The following is a 20,333-nucleotide window of genomic DNA, read 5'->3' on the forward strand; positions in this document are numbered from 1 at the left end:
GAAAGCACCACTGATTTTAGATCACCCCCCCTCACCCCATTGCATGGGAGCAAGCTAAGCCAAAGGTCACCGATCCCCCAACTCATCCCTACTCTACCAGGGGGCTAGCCCCAAGGACCTAAAAACCCTTGGGAGCAATTTGGTCCAGTAGAACCTTTGACTGCAGGATTTTGCACCTCTAACATCTGCTGGAGACAAAGAAATACTGAGGGATTGCAGGTGGCACAGTGCCTTTAGTAGGCAGTTACAGTAAATCTTTTATTCTTTGTCTCCATCTGTTGGTAGGGGATAAAAAACCCCCATCAGTCTGAACTAGTCTGGTGGATGATAAGGAATAAATGTTTTCCGACCAGCAATCTAGGCGGATGAAAACAATTCTTAGGGAAATTCACATGACGGTGGCAGCATGGGAAAGTAAGCACATGCTCTGAAGGTTTTTTGAACCTTTCAGAGCTTGAGAGAGGGTAGCATTTTCCATGATGATGTTGAGGATGATATCACCCACTTGTGTGCCTGTTTGTACAGCTTGCCCTCAGGGTTCCCGTTGGAGTAACCAACTGTCCAGTTTTGTACTGGATAAACCAGTTTTCAAACTAACTGTACAGTGACCAGTTACAAAGATAACCAGACACTGAAATGTCAGGTCAGCAACATGGACCATCCCCAATCCGGCAGGTAGAAGAAAAGAGGCCCGGTGGGAATGATTGGCAGGACCCCAACACGCTAAGGGAAGATTGGTGATTCGCTAAGGATGAAAACAGGTGGGAAGAGGAAATGAAACTAAGGCAGGCTATGGAGACCCTTGGCGACTCTGCATCAGACTCCATCTTCAGCTCACCGCCGGGTACAGGTGAATATTGTGGGGAGAGGCCCAGCCTGAGTGAGAGGTAGATGTGTGAGTGTGTGAGAGAGAGACAGAGCATGAGCATGTGTATTTGAAACAGCATGTATGTGAGTGGGTGAAAGAGGGTATACATGTGTGCGAGAGAGACTGTGTTTGTGAGTGGGAGAGCATGTATGTGTATGAAAGATTGGGAGAGAACATGTGTGTGTGATAGAGAGCATATGAGGAGAAAAGTGTGTATGAGTGAGAAAGAGAATATGCACATGTATGAAGGAGAGAGTGTGAATAGCAGGAACTGGGAATGGATACATTATGGATACAGATTCAGGGATAGTGGGAGCAAATTTATGCAAATAAGGGGAACACTCCCTTCCCTCCACCCCCCCCCCCCCCCCCCCCCCCCCCCCCCCGCCTCAAGTGACCAGTCCAGGTCTATGGAAAAATTGGCCACCCTAGTTTCCATCATCCCTCCTGCCTTCAGGGTGTTTGAGTTAGTCTCAGAAGAGATTCCACAGAAAAAGAATGGGCACGAAAACCTCTGCATAATCTTGGAAGAAACAGGAGAAACATAAGGTATAGCAGTAAAATATGTAGTATCCTGACATCAGTCCAGTAATGTAATCTGGCCAGAGACAATATGGACCCAGCACCAAACCCTCTGACTTATCTTTGTTATCATAATTTCTATAAAGTATTTTACTTTACTGTTATTATTTTGCAAATGTTTTCGTCCCTTTTATCTTAATCATTCTATGTATTTTTTTTGGCAACATGTAAAACTCACGCCAATAAAACTATATGATTCTGAGGCTGGGTATTTGCTATCTTTGCTACCGTCCCTAGGAACTAGAAAAGCAATCGCCTATGTTTCTAGTGCGAGCGCACGCCTTGTTGCTATGTTAGCCGTTCTAACTAGCTGATTGGCTAGACTTGCGGCGGAAATAACAAAATCTGAAATGTAGCCAATCGCTTTGCTCGTTGCGATGGGTGGCGTCATGTGAAGGTGAGGGAGCTTGGGAAATGACGGTTAGGGTTCGCTCACTGGTCCCTGTAACTTTGCAGTTTAGAATCTGCTCCGTGAGAAGCGACAAGTGAAAAGGAGGAAGGCTCGGCTGGGGAAATGCCTTTTCTGCTTATTCTTAGAATTGTTGGGGGGTTTCCCTGTTGTAGGGGTTAGAGTCGGGTTCCTCCTGCCGTTAGGGTAGAGTTGGGGCAGGGTTTCCCCTTGCTTGCTTTGGGCTATCCTGTCCTTAGGGTTAGAATCCCAGGTTCCCCCCCCCCCCCCCCCCCCTTCCTCAGAATGGTGCCTTCCAACCCGCAGGCTTCGGGGGCGGCCAAGTCCCATTGTGCCAAGACCTGCACGGCTCAACCTGTGGTGAATAAAATCAAATTGCTGCGGCTGGTGGTGAACCAAAAGGTGTTAGCAGGCAGAAACCAGGCAGTGGCTCCTGTGGGAGCCTGGGTCGAGAATGCCAGGAGCCAGTGGGAAGAATCGTTGGAAAGGCAAGCTTTTGTGAGTTACGCATGTGCCTGTCTCTTATATTACTGAGGGAGAACCCCAGAACAGTCGCTACGTCAATAGGAAAGTTATATTATTACATTGTTTCTTAGTGCCTCCTGCTGCAGGCAGGCCTCTTCCTTCCGTGGCTGCTTTCTAGCACTCTTATTTTGGGGAAAGATCTAGCTCCTGATGCTGACACATCCACCTTAATTCTCTTTCGGTCCTTGTTAAAACCCATTTCTTCAGATGCTTAAACTTTCCTATTGGCTCAGCTGTAGTTCTTGTGTGATTTTGTTTTTTTTTTTTGGTACCTTGGATAAGGTGCGGTATAAATAAAACCAGTTTAGGACATGCATGTCTGTTTTATTTCTTATGCGTTTAGACCTCTGACAATCGGATAAGGCTCGTCTCCAACAAGAAAAAGTTGTATTTGGCATGGTTGTTTAGTCTTTTAAGTCAGTGGTTATCAGCTTTTCAAGAATACTGTACCCCTTACAAGAGTTTGAGATATTTTGTGAATGCTTGTTGGTGAAAAATTCACATGTCAATATGATGTTTGGATCTCTTTCAGTTGTCATTTACCTGCTAAATAAGCAGCATACACACAACAAATGCTGACCTACCAAATTCAGTCTAGTGCAGTTTTTCTTAACATCTTGTTTTTCTGTTGAGACACACCTGACAGATGACAGGGCTAAATGTGAACATATGCAGGAAGCCCCCTGATCCCCCAACAATGGACAGAGAGCAGAACTAGGATATTTCAGTGTTCAACTAACCATCAAAAAAGCTATTTCAATTCTGGTGTCATCTCAATAACAGCAATACACACTTCCTTTATTACCAGGCTCATTGTAAATCACAAAACCTAAAAAAAAAAATCACTTGGCACATGCGTAGCAAACCTGCCACTAATTCCGAGGACTCAAATAGCCCTACAATGAAAAGGCAACAGTGCATCACCAATGCATATCCTATTAAGAAAACAAAACTGATACAAATGCCTGCATGCTAGTAAAGTGCCGTAACTTGGTCACGCACCCAAAACTAAACTTCACCAAATACAGAATAAAAGACCCAAAATTGTACACACAAACTGGAATGGAAACCTTAAAGTAACTCTGCATGCAGTGCAAAACCGTAGAACTAGAAACATTTAATTTCCTTCTACACTGAGCAAAGTACAAAGATAGAAGAAATGCAATTCCCAAAACTGACACATGCCTCTTGCACTCTTACTCCCCCTCATGCCCCCATCATAGTAACATGGCAGAAAAAAAGCAAATGGTCTATCCATTTTGCCCAGAAAGTTTCTTATGGTAGTAACTGCCTCTTTGTGCAGGTTACCCTTATGTTTCTGTTCAAGGTAGTAATTATTTACAAACAAAACCAAGCAACTATGAAACCCATAACAAAATTATTGCTAGCAACATTTTTATGAGGTGAGCTGCCGCCTTGATAATTCAACATTGCTGCTTGAATATACTTTGCTTTTGGACTTGGCCGTAGCAGCAGTCCTGTGCTTTTCCTTAATGTCTGCATATCGGTACCCCGGACCATAAAAAGGGCCTGATGCTGGCTGTCATCTGATCCCAATCCCCCTTCCTCCACCCCCGTCAAAGCAGAGAGCGATGTTGCAGTTGTCTCAAAAGCATGAAAGCGAATTGGTTAAGGGTAGTAATCCCCATGCTTTTACTAATTGCTGCTCCATATAGGTTACCTCAATGCACCCTTTTCTTCATTTACAACCTCTAGCTTTTAGGGATCCATAGTGTTTATCCAAAAAAGGCTTTCTCCTATATTCAAACCCTCGTCCTCAAGGAGAATTCCAAATACATATAATAACAATACCTTCTTTATGGATTTATTCATCATTTGAGTCAATATCTACCATATTTCATCCCAAAATTGTGTTTATCCCATGCCTTTATGAATTTGTTTACTGTTTTCATCCTCACTGCCTCTTCCAAAAGGGCATTCTACCACCCTCTCCATGAAGACATTTTCTGATGTCTGTTCTGAGTTGTCCCCCCAGGAGTTTAACTTTGTAACCCCCAATGGAAAAGATTTGAATTTCATGCATCATTTAAAAACTTTCAGGTATCTGAAGGTCTGTATCATATCTCCTCTGCACTGCCTTTCTTCCAGGTTACACATATTTAGATCCTTCAGCATCTCCTTGTAAGTCTTCCGATACAGACCTCACACAATTTTGGTCACTTTTCTCTGGACTGCCTCCATCTTGTCTCTTTCCTGTCTCTATCCTTTTTGAGATACGGTCTCCAGAACTGGACACAGTACTCCAGGCGAGGCCTCAACAAAGACCTGTACAAGGGCATTATCACCTCCTTTTTCTTACTGGTTATTCCTCTCTCTATGCAGCCCAGTATTCTTTTAGCTCTAGCTATCGCCTTGTCACATTTCTTTTTACCTTCAGCTCGCCAGACAATATAACCCCAAGGTCCCTTTCTTGGTCCGTGCACATCAATCTTTCATCCCCTATCACAAACAGTTCTTTTGGATTACCACAGCCCAGATGCATGACTGTGCTGCTTGGTATTGAATCCCAGATGCCAAATCTTTGACCATTCTTTAATTTTTTTTTAAATCAGTTTTCATTTTCTCTATTCCTTTGGGTGAGCCCATTCTGTTGCAGATCTTAGTATCATCTGCAGACAGACAAATTTTACCTTCTATCCCTTTCTCAATGTTGCTCAGAAAGATATTGAACAGAACGAGTAGGTTCCATTGACCATTGTAAGCTGTCTCCTGTCTGAACCAGTTTGTAATTCACTCCACCACCTTGGCGCCCACTCCCAAGCTTCTCATTTTATTCACAAGCCTCCTATGCAGGACTGTTATCAAAAGCTTTGCTGAAATCCAAGTAAATCACAACGAGCGCTCTTCCTCGATCCAATTCTCTAGTCACCCAATCAAAAAAATCAGATTTGTCTGACAGGACCTTCCCCTGGTGAATCCATGCTGCCTCACATCCAGCAACCCACTGGTTTATAGATAGTTCACTTTCCTTTCCCTCACTTTTCCCAATTACTCCCTATCAGTCAACTCCTTATGCTCACATTCCTGACCACATCCCCTGCATCGTCTTCTTTCCTCCCCCTTCCTAGCCAGCTAGCATTGACCTTCTGTTTCACACTTCTTTGTGCACCTCAGCACCCACATGTGCTCTCTCTTGCACCTCTCTGCCCATTATCTCCATCCTCCCTTCCCCCCACAAGGTGAAAAGATTATCATAAGCATCACTTCCAGGCCTTGCAGGGGAAGATACATTTGGTGACCTATTCGGCTCAGAAGATTAGGAGCTGGCAATGTCTCTCTCTGATCTGGGTGAAGAAGGGAACAGCCTCTCCACAGAAAGCAGAGAAGGAAGCTAGTTGGTTGACTTCTCCTATCAGGCCAGATAAAGGAGAAGTCAACCAACTTCCACCTGGGCTGATGAGAGAGCAGCCTCCGGTAGCCATTGTGACACACCAGGGTGTCCTATCTTCCTTCAATTCCGTAAGTAATGTGTAAAGTTGTGTTGTTCCCTTGACACTTAGACAATTTGCAGATTCTACTATGCCCACCCTATAGGGAGAAAAAATCATTTTATGCCAAATTCTCAATTGCAAGTCTGTTGCCCATTCAGTGCTTTTTTGTAACCAGGCAGTAGCATCAGCAGTGTTATCGTCTATAATTTGCTTGTTCAGTTCCAGACTGCAGGAAGCCACCAGAGCCTCCAATAACACCGTAAGAAGATACAGAATGAAGATATTGAATGTTGTGCCTGTTTGAACATAGTTATCAATCTTTGAAATATACAGGAGGGAAGATGGCTTAAAGATGGATATTGTTTTGATTAAATTTTTGATTAGTCAATAAAACATGACCTCATTTTGTTTGAACCCTAAGGTCTCTCTGGCTTTTTGGAATGTGTAAATTTTGTTGAGAACGAGTGTTAATAAACGACTGTACAATCTGGAACCCAAACTGCTCAGACGGTGAAATGTAGGCTATTGTTTACCATGTTCCAACACAGGATTACCCAAAAGAGGGATATGTAATTATTTATGCCAAGAGAGTTTGAGTAGACCCCTGAGAACCTTTTTTTCTTTCCTGCATGCTCTTTTCTACTAATGGTAAATCCTTGTGTTTAGTCTGTAGGATGTATCTTGGATCAAAGGGCAGAAAAAGTTGCTTCTCCAATCTAATATTTGTGTAATTGTTAGTATCTGTTAGCCAGTCCCCCAATGGTCTCATCAAACAATCCAAATTATACACGTGGAAGTTGGGAAAACTCATGCCGCCTTCTTCCTTAAGAGCGATAAGCATTATGATAGAGCACCTAACTCTCTGTTCACTTTCCATATAAAACCAGCACATGCTTGATTAAAAATTTTAAGGGGTTGTTTTTTTTTTTAAGATCAAGGGCATTTCTAACTGTGCATTCCCTCGGATCAGCATTCCATCCTTGAGTATGCTGTCCCAACCTCGGATTTGGGGGGCTTAACCCTGGTGGCGTGGCGGAGAGAGGAGCTCTGTTTTCGCCTGAGGAAGTATCTCTGAGCCCTCCATACCCATGTCCACTGGCTTCTCCTCTGGGCATCGCCGACATCGCTAAGGTACCGGGTGATGACCTCAGTGAGTAGCCTCAGTCGGATGGAGTGGATGTTGAATTTCCTCAGCTTTCCACAGTCAGAGGCTTCCATGGAGAGAGGAGCGGTTGGTGGAGCTGTGTTCCCAGTTTTATCCGGGCCCTGAAAAAGGGGCGGGCTGGGAGGTGGGTCTGGGTGGAGCAGGACAGAGGCTGGCCGGGACAGCGGCCATTAGCCGCTGACCCAGGGAAGCGTACTCCAGCAGCAGAAAGTACTTCTGCTCCAGTAAGCAATGAAATTAAAAAGTAATTTGGGGTAAGTAGGTAGGGGTCAAGGTGGAGAGGGGGAAGGAAGGTTAGGCAAGAGTGTAGGGAACTGAGGGAGGCCTGATTACGTTGCTGAGCATATTTTCCGAAAATCCCCCCCCCCCCCCCCCCCCCCACGTGTGCGGATTTTAAAATCTGGCGCATGTGCATGCGGCCATCAGATTTTATAAAATGCACGTGCCAGCGTGCGGATGTTATAAAATCGGTGCATCTAGGTGTGAGGGGGAACTGGGTGCACACTCCTTTTAAAATCAATTCCTTAGGTTCCAGGGGCCGGCACGGCTTAGGCGAGGGTCCTGAGACAGTGGTCAGGCCAGAGTCCAGTCACAGGCCAGAGCTAGGGTAGGCAGCAAGCAAGTGGTGTCTGAGTTCAGGCCAAGGTCAGGACAGGCAGATATAACACATGACGTCTAGGTCTAAGCAGTGATAGAGGGCAGGCGTAAAGTAAGACAGGACAGCATGGGGAAGGCGAGATCCAGGACAAACAAGACAAAAACTGGAACAGACAGACAGAGGGGATAGGACTGGAGCAACGGGACAAAGATAGACCAGGCACAAACTGGAGCAAATACGACAATGACAGGCAAGGCATGTACTGGAACAAGCAAGGGAAGGAGCAGGACTGGAGGTAATATGAGGAGTAGCAACACTGCAGACAAGGCAGGAGACCCTGTTGCTGAGGTGCTGGCTTGTTGCAAAGGACTTCCTTATATATTCATGGAAGACATGATGTCATGAGTCAATACCACAGGAAGTCCTGGCTGGAGGACTTATAAAGGAAGTACAGAGCCATAGGAAATTCTAGATGCTAGAGGTCTGCTGCAATTAAACATCACTAATAGTTTCATAAACTCGGAGTATCATTTCTTTGGTTTAGTTTAGTAGAAGGTTTGCAATAGTTTCAAAGGTGTTGCTAGCTCATTGGAGTGATAGGAGAAGCTTACATTTCCCTGTACGTACCTGGATCAGTCCAGACAGTGGGTTATGTCCCCAATCCAGCAGATGGAGTCAGCAAAAGCTTTGAGGGGGCGTATCCATATATACTACTACCCCCTCTGCAGGAGTTCAGTATCTTCTGACTCCAGCAGATGCGAGTAGGGGAATCAGGCTTCCCCTCCTTTTCCTTCACTTTCTTGCTTGATTATGGCTTGTTGTTGTCTTTTTCTGTGGATCAAGTTTGTATCAAGTTTGTATTAAGTTTAAAAAAAAAAAAAAAAAAAAAGGCAGAGTTCTTTCAACTTCTGGGGAGTGGCTTATCTTCCTTGTCTCTTCTCTGCGGCCTTGCTGTTTATTTCTCGTTGCAGCCAGGGGTAAGTTTGTTTTTCCTTTGTAGTTTTTTTCCTTTACAAGCTCAGCCCCCGGTGCCCGCGAAAGCCGGTGGAGCCGGCCTCTTCGCTCTTTTACTCCCTCACCCGCGGCCATTTTACAGCTCCTCTTGGGCTGCTGAGCCATTTAGGGAAAGATGTCTGGGGCGGGTCGTGTGGCCAGGAAGGCCCCCCTGCGGCACCCTCCTCTATTTTCAGACAGCGGGCAGTGCGGGCCGACCGGGCCCCCCCGCAGCGGCGCCTTTGTGCGCGTGGCCCCCCCCCCCCCCCCCCCCCCCCCCGTGGCTTTTTCTTTTCTCCTGCAGCGATCCCGATGCCGCGGCCGTCCCGCTGTGCGGCCTGCGGAGACCCGGGGTCCCGGATTTCCCGGGAGGGCATCTGTGCACGATGCCTTCCCGGGGGGGAAGGTACCTCACAGTCCCTGACTGATTTCTCTTTTTTGCCCGGGCGGTGCGGGCCGGCCACTCCGCCATTTTTGGCGGGAACGGCGGCCATTTTACATTCTGAGCGCCCTGAGGCGCAGGCCACAAGGGGGAACGGATCCCTGGAGGACTCTACCAGCGGGGGTGTTCCCCCGATTTTGGTGCAGGAACCAAGCACCCAGAGCCAGGGAGCAGGAACCACGCCGCCCCCGACTCAAGAAACTGAGGGCGTACTCTTATCAGGAGACAGGCAACATCATGGGCAAAACTTATGATGCACGGGCAGAAGTAGCCTAGCCAGCAGTCGCAGACTGATGATGCAGCAGCAGCCCTGCCACCTGGTGTCACCATTAGAGATTTGCAGTGTGGCAGTGTGCTCCTCCTTGTATACTTATTCAAAGCATTATCATCTTGACCTTCAAGCCATGTGTTTGAAAGTCTTGAGAGTGTGCTTGGCAGTGTCGCATCCATTGAAGGGATAGCTTGGGTACATCCCATGTGTATGGACTGGTCTGGCTGGATGAAGAGGAAGGAGAAATTAGTTCTTACATGATACTTTCCTTTACTTGAGTCCAGCCAGACTGGTCTAGGACCAGTTTTGCCAAGTGTATTATTCTCCCGATTCATTGTCAGAATAACTGCTTGTGCTTAGTTGGCACACTGAATGTTAAGGTAAAAACCTGAATTCCTTGGTAAGGTCTTTATCTGTTCTGTTTCGTGTTTGTTTCACCCTTGAAAGCCCTCTGATTTTAGCTTGAGGGATGAGGGAAAGGTTAGTGTATTAAAAATGTTTATCTTAGTTTATTGCAGTGGAGTGCCTCAGGGATCTGTATTGGGACCCTTACTTTTCAATATATTTATAAATGATCTGGAAAGAAATACGACGAGTGAGGTAATCAAATTTGCAGATGATACAAAATTGTTCAGAGTAGTTAAATCACAAGCAGATTGTGATAAATTGCAGGAAGACCTTGTGAGACTGGAAAATTGGGCATCAAAATGGCAGACTAAATTTAATGAGGATAAGTGCAAGGTGATGCATATAGGGAAAATAACCCATGCTATAGTTACACAATGTTAGGTTCCATATTAGGTGCTACCACCCAAGAAAGAGATCTAGGCGTCATAGTGGATAACACATTGAAATCGTCGATTCAGTGTGCTGCGGCAGTCATAAAAGCAAACAGAATGTTGGGAGTTATTAGAAAGGGAATGGTGAATAAAATGGAAAATGTCATAATGCCTCTGTATCGCTCCATGATAAGACCCCATCTTGAATACTGTGTCCCATTCTGGTCGCCGCATCTCAAAAAAGATATAATTGTGATGAAGGTACAGAGAAGGGCGACTAAAATGATAAGGGGAATAGAACAGCTCCCCTATGAGGAAAGACTAAAGAGATTAGGGCTGTTCAGCTTGGAGAAGAAACGGCTGAGGGGGGATATGATAGGGGTGTTTAAAATCATGAGAGGTCTAGAACGGGTATAGTCTTTCAGATAATAGACTAGGGGGCACTCCATGAAGTTAGCATGTGGCACATTTAAAATTAATCGGAGAAAATTCTTCTTCACTCAACGCACAATTAAACTCTGGAATTTGTTGCCAGAGGATGTGGTTAGAGAAGTTAGTGTAGCTCTGTTTAAAAAAAGGATTGGATAAGTTTTTGGAGGAGAAGTCCATTACCTGCTATTAATTAAGTTGACTTAGAAAATAGCCACTGCTATTACTAGCAACGGTAACATGGAATAGACTTAGTTTTGGGGTACTTGCCAAGTTCTTATGGCCTGGATTGGCCACTGTTGGAAACAGGATGCTGGGCTTGATGGACCCTTGGTCTGACCCAGTATGGCATGTTCTTATGTTCTTAATACTGGCAGGCTGAGGTCAGTATGGGAGCCTACATGGGGTGATGGCAACAAACCTGTTAATCTCGGTTTCGATCTGCTGGTTGGGCAGCATAACCCGTGTAGCTGGACCTAAGGAAAGTATATTATCATATAAAAACTAATTTCTTCAAAATGCTGATCATATTTGAGTTTTTTCATATGTTTTGTATTTATATTTTAAAATACATGGAACAGTAGTGGTAGAGCTACCATTGTTGAAGCTAGAATACTACATTGGGGTCAATAAGTCACCAGCAGTGGCAACCTTGTGCTGGCCATCAGCATCGGAAGAGATGATGGTATGTACCTGCACATGGCCTAAGTCCATAATTCCCCTCTTGGGCACTTTATCACTTGTTTTATCACAAATGTCAGGAATAAGTTTCATCACAAATAGAAATATAAGAACTGTCACTATTTGGATTTTTGCAACAAAAGAACAGTTTTGGAGGTAAATATTTTGTTTGTAGGCATTTCATCGTGGTCTCAAAGCTAGGTACATGAAAAATGTTTGCACTGTGAAAGAATGTCTTTTATTACATCTTACAGTTTTTTTTCTACAGGTCTCAGCTTTTCATGTAGAGGCAGAGCTGAAGAAGCAACAGAAGGAAAAGCAGGAGCATCTGAGGCGTTTTCAGGGAGAAGTGAGGCACAGAGTAAATCAGTGGGCCAAGTTGCAGGAAAAAAAGCAGCTTCTGAAATCTTATGAAACAGTAAGATTACTCTTCATATTACAGTATTACTTTGCTTCTAAACAGTACCCACACAGAACAGCTGTGATATGAAGCTCCCCTCCAGAACACAGTGGCCATGGTATGAAACTCTGCCCGTCCTGTGGCATAATGCCAAGCTTCGTTTCATCAGCACACAGCAGCCATAGTATGAGACTCTCAACCATGCCATAGTGCAGCGCTTCATTCTATTAGCACATGGTGGATGAGTGTGTTTCTGTCCCACTGATAACGCAGAACATGGCTTTCCATTTGTAATTTTTATGCTGTCAAGTGCAAGCCTTATCCTGTAGGGATCTTTTCCAGATGTTTTTGTGCCAATACGGTGACTTTTCGCCCTTTGCCTTCTTTCTTACTCAAGATGCTTTTGGTATTTCATCTGAATCTATCCATTTGCCTTTCAGCTTTCTCCAAGGATGAGTGTCAGGGAGTGAGCAGGACTTTGAGATTTTTTTGGATGTCTGTCAGGTTCTCCTAAGATATTTGGATGCTATTAATTCCTTTTGGTGATTGGATAGGCTATTCATATTTGGAGGACCTGGCAAAGATGAGGCAGCTTCCAAAGCTACCTTGGAAAATGGATTAAGTACATACTCAAAGGTTGTTGGAGAACATATAGAACCCAATCTTAATCTTCAAGGACGCTATCCTCTTTCTGGGCCGAAGCAGTAGTTATTGCTTCAGAGGACGTTTGTAACGTGGCTATTTGGTCCTCTTTGAACTCTTTTGTCATGTGTTACTGTTTAGATGTTAAGGTTAGACAATGGTTAAAAAAAACCCTATGAAATGACCCCAAGTCCCTTGTCCTGTATGTTTGACTTATTAGATTGTATACTTCATTGAGCCTGTCTTTTTTTTTTTTTGTGTGTGTTTCTGCAGTGCTGTGTATGTTGTATAGTACTATAGAAATGATTAGTAGTAGGGCTAGGGAGGACACAGAGGACACTGCTTTTGGAACTGGTATCCTTAAGGTGGCCTTTAATTGCTCCTTCCAAGATTAGATAGGCTTTGGTATTTCCCACTTGTCTGGATTCTTGTAGCAGGACACGGAAGCAAGGAGAAATTTCTTACCTGTTAATTTTCTTTCCTTTAATCCTGCTATACCAGTCCAGGACTGTGTGTGACAGAGGACATGCTTTTTCCAGATCATGTGGATGATACGAAATGCCTATTCACAGGAGTTTTACAATGTTTGTATATGTTTTGTTTATATTTATCACCGGTTATGGAGTGGTGTTTCTGTCAGAGAATCTGTTTTTGAAATGTGTTACAAGTTTATTATCTCCTTAATATTTGGGATGCGTTTGGTGCTATGTTAGAATACTGAAGAATTTTCTGGACCACACCACATGTAAGTAGCTGTGATGATGTCATAGAAAAAGCAATGGTCTTTACCTGCATCTGCTGGTAGGGAAGAGCAACCCATTTGGCTGGACTGGTGTAGCAGGACTAAAGAAAATAAATTAACAAGCAAGAAATTTCTCCATATCTGAAAAGGGTTGGTATGAGTTTATATTTGAACAGGGCCGATAATTTTATGTCCTTCTGAGCATGGGTAGGTATAAAATCCCATACAGAGGGACAGTTAGGCTTTCCTGAGATATGTAGGGGCCTTTGTGATATAATTGAATTTATTAGGTAAAGTCAGAAAATATTTTTCTTCCAGAAATGTTTCCAGATTCCAAAATTTGGTGAGTGAATCCCTAAGGTTTCTATTCTATCTATTTTTGTTTAGGCAGAACAAGAGGGGCTTGTAGTCAGACAGACTTTGGATGCTGCAAAGCACATGACTCCAAAAAGAGATACCTGTATGTACCGAAGTAGTAGAGAGCCCACCATTTACAGTTTTGGCTCCCGCTCGGTCTGTGCACAGCCCCTTGGAGACAGTGTGGAAGAAGATGCTGGAGAAGAGGAAGGAGAAGAGGGAGGAAGTGAATTATTTCAACATCAAGCAAAAATTGTGAGTCCTTAATTCTTTGCTCTCAGAAGTAGAATTTATTAAGGTAATCCGGTAGTGCCACGCTACCTTCTTTTTGGGTGTGGGAGTTTCTTCCTGCAACTTTTTATTTCCAGCTGAGTTGGAACCTGCTTTTCCTATTCATATAAGCAGGCCAGTCCACACAAGAGGGTTATGCACTCCAACCAGCAGATGGAGACTGAGATCACGGACTCGCTGACGTCACTCGCATATTAGCCCTGCACAGACATCAGCCTGCCAGTATTCTGTCTCTAGCAGATAGTGCACATGCATTCTCATGTGGACATGGGGCAGATTTGAGCACGGCACTTCTGAGTTGATGGCAAGGTCTCCCTACCTCAGTTGAACGGCCAGAGAAAACCCAGTATCTTAAAAAAAAAAATTAAAACTAAGAGATTTTGGGAGGTAAAGGCTGATGGCCCTCTCCCTCTCCTTTACAATTTGGCAGCAAGGGGAGACGCATCCTTTGCCAGGGCAGTTCTGATGGGAGCACAGGCAGCCTCCATCCTTCTGGGGAGTAGCTGATAATTTCCTTTCCTCTAGGACTGGCGGGCTAGTCTGCATTCCAGGCCGAGGCTGCCTTGTTGTGGTCTAGTCTATTTTCTTTGCTTGGTCCTTAGCAGAAGTATTTGTTAATATAGAATGAGGATCTATGAGATCTTTTGGTTTTATACGAGATCTGGTAAGTGTAATCTTTGGCAGGAAAAAATATTTCACTGTTTTCTTCCAGTGCTTTTTCTGCTGAGTCCAGTACTTCCGGTCATCCAGCCAAAAAAAAAACCCCAAAACAATTTATAGCTATTTGCATTAATGATGTCTAGAGTTTGAGTTGTCTAGTTGTCCATAGCTGGCTTTTGCAGAAATACTGGTAGGCTGATGTCTGTGCAGGACTATACTGTACATGAATGACATCAGCAAGTCAGTGATCTCCGTCTCTGTCTGCTGGTTGGAGTGCACAACCCACTTTTGTGGACTAACCTGCCTGTTGGAGAGGAAAGGAAATTCAGGTAAGAAGTAATTTCACCATAATTAGGGCAGTGTTTCCCAACCTTTTTAAGGCCAAGGCACACCAACATTAACAATAATGTTGTGCGACATACCAAACTGTACTGAGTAGGCAGTGCGGACATGGAGAGAACTTGGGTGACCGAAAGAAGAGTTAAGGAAGCACCAAAGATGTCACCAGTCTTTCTCTTCCAAATTTTAAAAACAAAGGGAGAGAGAGTTCAGAGACACATGAACTTGTAACAGTGGGACAATTCCCTCTATACATATGCAGGAGAAGTCTGTATGATTTGGGCAGCTGCTCAGTTACCTGTGGCTGCTAGAACTTTTCTTTTCATTTAATAAAATGTATTAATCACTTAATCACAAGCGGCCTAAGCGATGTACATAAAAACATTCAAATCCAGTATGTTTAACAATAAAAAAAAAAAAAACAAACCCCACAAAAATCATATTATATCACAGATTCCTGAGTATAATAAGTTCCAAAAGATGACCCATATATGATTAAATAAATCATCCTGAGTTAGACACTTCCTAAAAGAATGGACTCAAACTTGGTACAACAAGTATTTTTCTTATATATAGGCCTGCCTATAATATAATGCTTTTAAGAGAACTCTGAATTACTTTAGACAATCACATAGTCGCAGATCCATTAAGAAAGAGTTGCATAGAACAGGAGCTGCCATCGAGAAGGTAAACTCCCTGGTCACAGCGAGACGAGAACACTTGAGAGATGGACCATCAAGCGGACCTTAAGTGATGAGATGGTTGATACAGTTTAAGAAGAGAATTAGCCCAAGAACAAAATAAAGAATTTACCAGTTTAAAGGTGGTAATTCCTATCTTATATTCCACCCGCTGATGTACCGAAAGCCAGTGCAAACTCATGAGTCTGTGAATTGTGCTCATTATGTTTAGCACCGGAGATAAGACGTGCAGCAGAATTGAAAAGGAGTTGTAAAGGTTGTAAGGAAGGAAACATCTGGAAGACCTAGATAGAGAGACCATTGTAATAGTCAATTAGTGGAAAAGTTGATGCCTGTACCAATTTTTCCACTAATTGACTATTTTAATGGTCTCTTTCTAGGTCTTCTGGATGCTTCCTTGCAACTTTTCCACTGTTGCAGGTCCAAAAACTCTTAAGTCATATGCAGTGCTCGGTTCGTGCTATCTCTGTCTTATTCAGCCTGTCAGAATTCTTTAATACCAGAGGATAGGGTAGATCCACTTCTGGTCACCAAGGTTTGTCCACAGAGGAGTCCGAGCACACATTCCAGTTCCCCCTAATGCCCAAATTATCAATGCCAAAGAGTACTGTGTCATTACTTAACGAAAAACCTTTTGAAGGTTGTAGTTGGGTCCATATACATTGACAAGTGTAAAGTGAACAGGAGATTTTTATCTATGCCATGATATTCTTTCCACAATTTAAAGTAGACAAAGATGAACCTGTTGCATTACAATGCTTCCAGGTTTATTTTACATGTAATATTACATTATTACATTGAAGAAGACCACAGTTCAAACAGGCTGTCAGTGGGCACTCTCAAAATCAGTTACATGCAATCAGACTTGTATATTGTTTCTAGATACAAGATCAGCATGATAAGATAAAATGCAGATGATATTTTGCTTTAACTTGACTAATCAGTTTCATCTTTGTATTTTATTCAAGCAACACATGTCTTATCGACTGGTCACCGTGGTCTAGGTTCCATTCCTAATTACCTACAAACACAGCACATTTTGTTACTGATAAGAGAGGATCACACATCATTATGTGTATTTTCTACCAAATATAATTATCCTTTATCTTGTCCATGGAGCCAAGAGCCTTGAGCAAGTTTGTTATATATCCTTTATTTTTATTATAATCTAAAATAGTACCTTCTACTTGCATAATCAAATATATTTTGTCTATTCTGATCTCTAAACAAAATAAACTAATTTGGACTATATTGAAAAGAGAGATTCAGTAAAACTCTTAAGTTTCCTCACCTTCCCTCAGTATCAACTTGTACCTTTGCAGGTAAATTGCACACATTTTTATCTACAAGAGGACACACACCTGATTCTTAGTTGTAAGAGGAACAATGACCCCTCCGACCAGTCCATTTTAGCTTTTCATGTTCTTTGTTAGGAAGATGTCTCTTGTAGCAGTAGAATGTACACAGTTTCTGCAGGCAAATTGCAGTATACGTTTGTGCTTACTAGGTGAAGAAATCCCCCTAATGTTTAAGGACACAGAGTTAACAGATTCATGGTGGATCAAATAAGACATTAGTGAAAATCGGGTGCCATCTGCATAATACATCATTAATGACTCAAATTTGAGGATAAAAGTTATCCCCAAATCATAGGAGCTACATTGACGTATATAGTCCTTATGCACAGCTTTAGCATAAATGATCGTGATTTGTCCATCTTCAAAGTATACCTTTTTTTGGAACCCACCTTGAACCAAAAACTTGGATCCCAAATAAAACAAATCCACTCAACCAGTCCAAACCCCACAAATCCAACTCAAAGGAGACAAGTGCTTAATACTTTCATCCCCAGCATCTAAACATTTGAACATCAACAGCCCATAGCCCCTTAAGTGGAATTTCTGTCGGGACCCAGGGCGTGAGTCAATAGCAAAACAGGATCCCCAAACCCCAACCCTTAAACTTCCATTTCCTCCTACACGCACCCAGAATCCCCAACCTCAAACCCCCAACTATCACCCCCTCCCCTCAGATCTCCCTTCATCCTCCAAACCCTACACTTAGTGATGCATATACATTATATAACCAGTACAACCCAGCAAATAAAAAGATCTTCAAATAAATGAAAAGAGCATATTAGATGTCCCAAAGGTGAGTCTACAACAAAAGAAGAGTGCAAACAACTGCCTTGAGTATTTGGCCAGAGCTAGACTGATCTTTCATCCAACAATGTATGACAAAATAAGAGACTCTGTATAAAAAAAAATCCACATTAGAGTAGAGAAATTCACTGTGATGTTACCCCACACAAAAATGAAATATAGAACACTGCATGATGTTTGGGAGTACCGTAGCTATCGTAACTGTCCAGAGTCTAAACACTAACATGGCCATTATAGTCAATATCAAGGGGAGAAGCAGAATTTTGCCGAACAGCGTGGGGCCGGACATAATTTAGTGTTGCCTTTGCAAGCAAATAGCCCTCCCTGCTGCCATGAAGTGAAGCTGCACAGAGTCTGCAGGCACTCGAAGACACAGGAAATCAAAACTTTTTGATACAAGAAGGAAGAGAAATAAGAAAACAGTACGAACTTCCAGAAAAAGGCAAATTGAGGTTGAGCTTTATCTTGCCTGCACTCCCGCTATTACATCCCGGACTTCTGTGCAATCAGTATCATATAGGCCCAGTCTAAGCCTCATCCACATGGTTGTGCAGCCTCTCATGCAACCATTTCTCAGCCTACTTAACATTATCCAAAAGGATTGATTCGCTTCCATGGTAACTCAGCAGAATAATCCTAGAAAAACATTTTTCTGGTCCCTTGTTAAAAAAAAAACAAAAAAAAAAACCCAACCCAAAAAAACCCCCCATTCTTCAAATCCCGGACATTGTTAATAATCAGTCACTTATCTCCAAAGTTGTACAGCTTGATAATGACTGCTCAAGGGCAGCCTACATTGGAAGGGACAGGAGTCAGAGCTCAATGTGCCGTCTATTTTAATCTCTTTCTTGCTACTGTCAATCTGTGGTATTTCGGGCAGCCATTTTGAGAAAAAGCTGTTGGGGTCAGCTCCCTCAGCCTTTTCTGGCACTCCAAGCACTTGTATTTTACAGCATCTTGATTTGTTTTCCACATCATTAATCTTATCCAGTATTAAGCTTTAGTTTTTCTCCAACTTGTCAAGTTTAGCACCAGCAGCTGTCGCAGCCTTTTCCAGGTCAGTAGTTTGGAATACATCTGACCACGCAACAGAACTTGCTGAAAATATTGATCTTTTACCTTTTATAATCAAAAATAGATGTGTTGTTAAAACTTGTAGAGGGAACTGGTATCATATGTTAAATTGATAGCTATAACTTTGGCTGCAGAGTCATTTATAATTATTTACCAGCTCCTCCACATCCACCTTTTCACACAAATTGTGTAATTTACATCAGTGTGTGATTAATCCTTTTTTGTGTTTTATTTTAATTTGCAAATAAGTAAAATAAGTTGAATTTTTTTTTTTAAATTCTTTCTTGTGCCTGTCATTGATGTTGAAAATACTTAAGGTTCACAAGATTCTGATGGTTTTACATGTCTTCTTTCTTGTGCCTGATGATATCTATGTTGCAAATGTTCTAACGATTAAATAGATACTTGTTAGCTGATGAAAAACCTTTTGATTCACAACGTACTAATATTTAAATGTATACTCACTGGTTAATGCAAATACCCAGCATGGCAATGTTTCGGCAATATTCCATTGCCTGCATCACGGGCGTCTTTTTAATCTTCGGGACAAACTCCTTATAGGCCACTCTGAAGATATTTCAGCCGTTAATGTCAGTTAAAAAATATTTTTTATCACTTGGTTTTTACTGCTTGCAGACACATTTTGCCACTGAAATGAGTAGGGATGTACAGTACAAAATTTGTTTTTTGGTTTAATTTTAAACGCACTAAAAATGAAGTTGCATGAAAATGAAATACACACAATTAGTGCATGTGCCTTTTCAAAATTTAGTATATGCTGTTTTTTTTTTATTGCATGCTATTTCTAAAATAGTGTATGCTAAACAAAAATGAAATGCATATCCCTAAGAAATATATTCTACTTGTAAGAGTAGTCAGGCTTGAGAATAAGTTACTTAAGCAAGTGGTGGTATTATTGGGGTTTTGTAAGAGCATATTAGATGAACGCTTGTTTGGGGTGATAATGGTGGCATGCTCATACTGTAGAGTAGTTCAGACCTAAGGAAGTGGTACCATCTGGATTTATTCTGTTTGAATGTCTTTTATAATACCTATTTATCAATATTATAAATGATAGCCTGCTGACACCCTTCCCATTCTATTGTCCTTCCCTGTATTATACGTCAGTGATGAGAATTTTTTTTTTTACTGTTTACTAATCATTTGTGGGGATTGTTACTTTGCAGCTTAACAAAACGATGAAGCATGTACGGCACAGACTGGCTGCCTGTAAAACTATTCAGGAAAGAGAAGCATTGACTGATCTTCCAGGAGGCATATGGAAGGTGTCTCCAACCAGAGACGTAAGTGCAGAGCAAGACGAAAGGTGGAAAGCTTAGGATGACTCCAGTCAGACATACATGAGTGAGCAAAAGGATAAGAGAAGTGATATATATGAGGCTGGCTCCAATTACAGATATGAGGGGCAGGTGTAAGTGTCAGAATTAGAGGACCTTGCTGCATAGAATGTAAAAGAGAGGAGCTGATGAAAGAATATCAGGCTTGTACTATGTGAGATTGAAAGTGAAGGGGACATGATTGTCTAGATTGGAATATTTTGGGGATGTAAATGGAAAGTAGACGAGCAATGAATATCAAGATTGGTTTGTTTAGGATTATTTTGCATCTGGCATTTTATTGGATAGATGGAGAGGAGTAATTCTGAGATGACTGGAATATTAGTTGTCTAGCTACACCAGTCCAGGCAACACTTGTGGGTTGTTTCCCACTTCCAGCAGATGGAGGCACTGTTTTTTCCAGTGTGACATCG

The 20,333-nt window shown here is 42.5% G+C and overlaps 1 protein-coding gene across 3 annotated transcripts in view; it reads left to right on the forward strand.

Annotated features, from left to right (window-relative positions):
* Positions 1–1,853: 1,853 nt before the first annotated feature.
* CCDC15 (coiled-coil domain containing 15) overlaps positions 1,854–20,333 on the forward strand; it is a 61,212-nt gene continuing 42,732 nt past the window's right edge. For all 3 annotated transcript variants that reach the window (XM_029572767.1, XM_029572766.1, XM_029572768.1), the window contains exons 1-4: positions 1,854–2,357; positions 11,463–11,612; positions 13,366–13,590; positions 19,750–19,866. In XM_029572767.1, the coding sequence (XP_029428627.1) occupies positions 2,145–2,357; positions 11,463–11,612; positions 13,366–13,590; positions 19,750–19,866 (705 nt within the window). In that variant the 5' untranslated portion in view covers positions 1,854–2,144. The remainder of the gene's footprint in view (positions 2,358–11,462; positions 11,613–13,365; positions 13,591–19,749; positions 19,867–20,333) is intronic.

The sequence above is a fragment of the Rhinatrema bivittatum genome, chromosome 12 (genome assembly GCF_901001135.1).
Source record: "Rhinatrema bivittatum chromosome 12, aRhiBiv1.1, whole genome shotgun sequence".
In the NCBI taxonomy this organism is placed as follows: Eukaryota; Metazoa; Chordata; class Amphibia; order Gymnophiona; family Rhinatrematidae; genus Rhinatrema; species Rhinatrema bivittatum.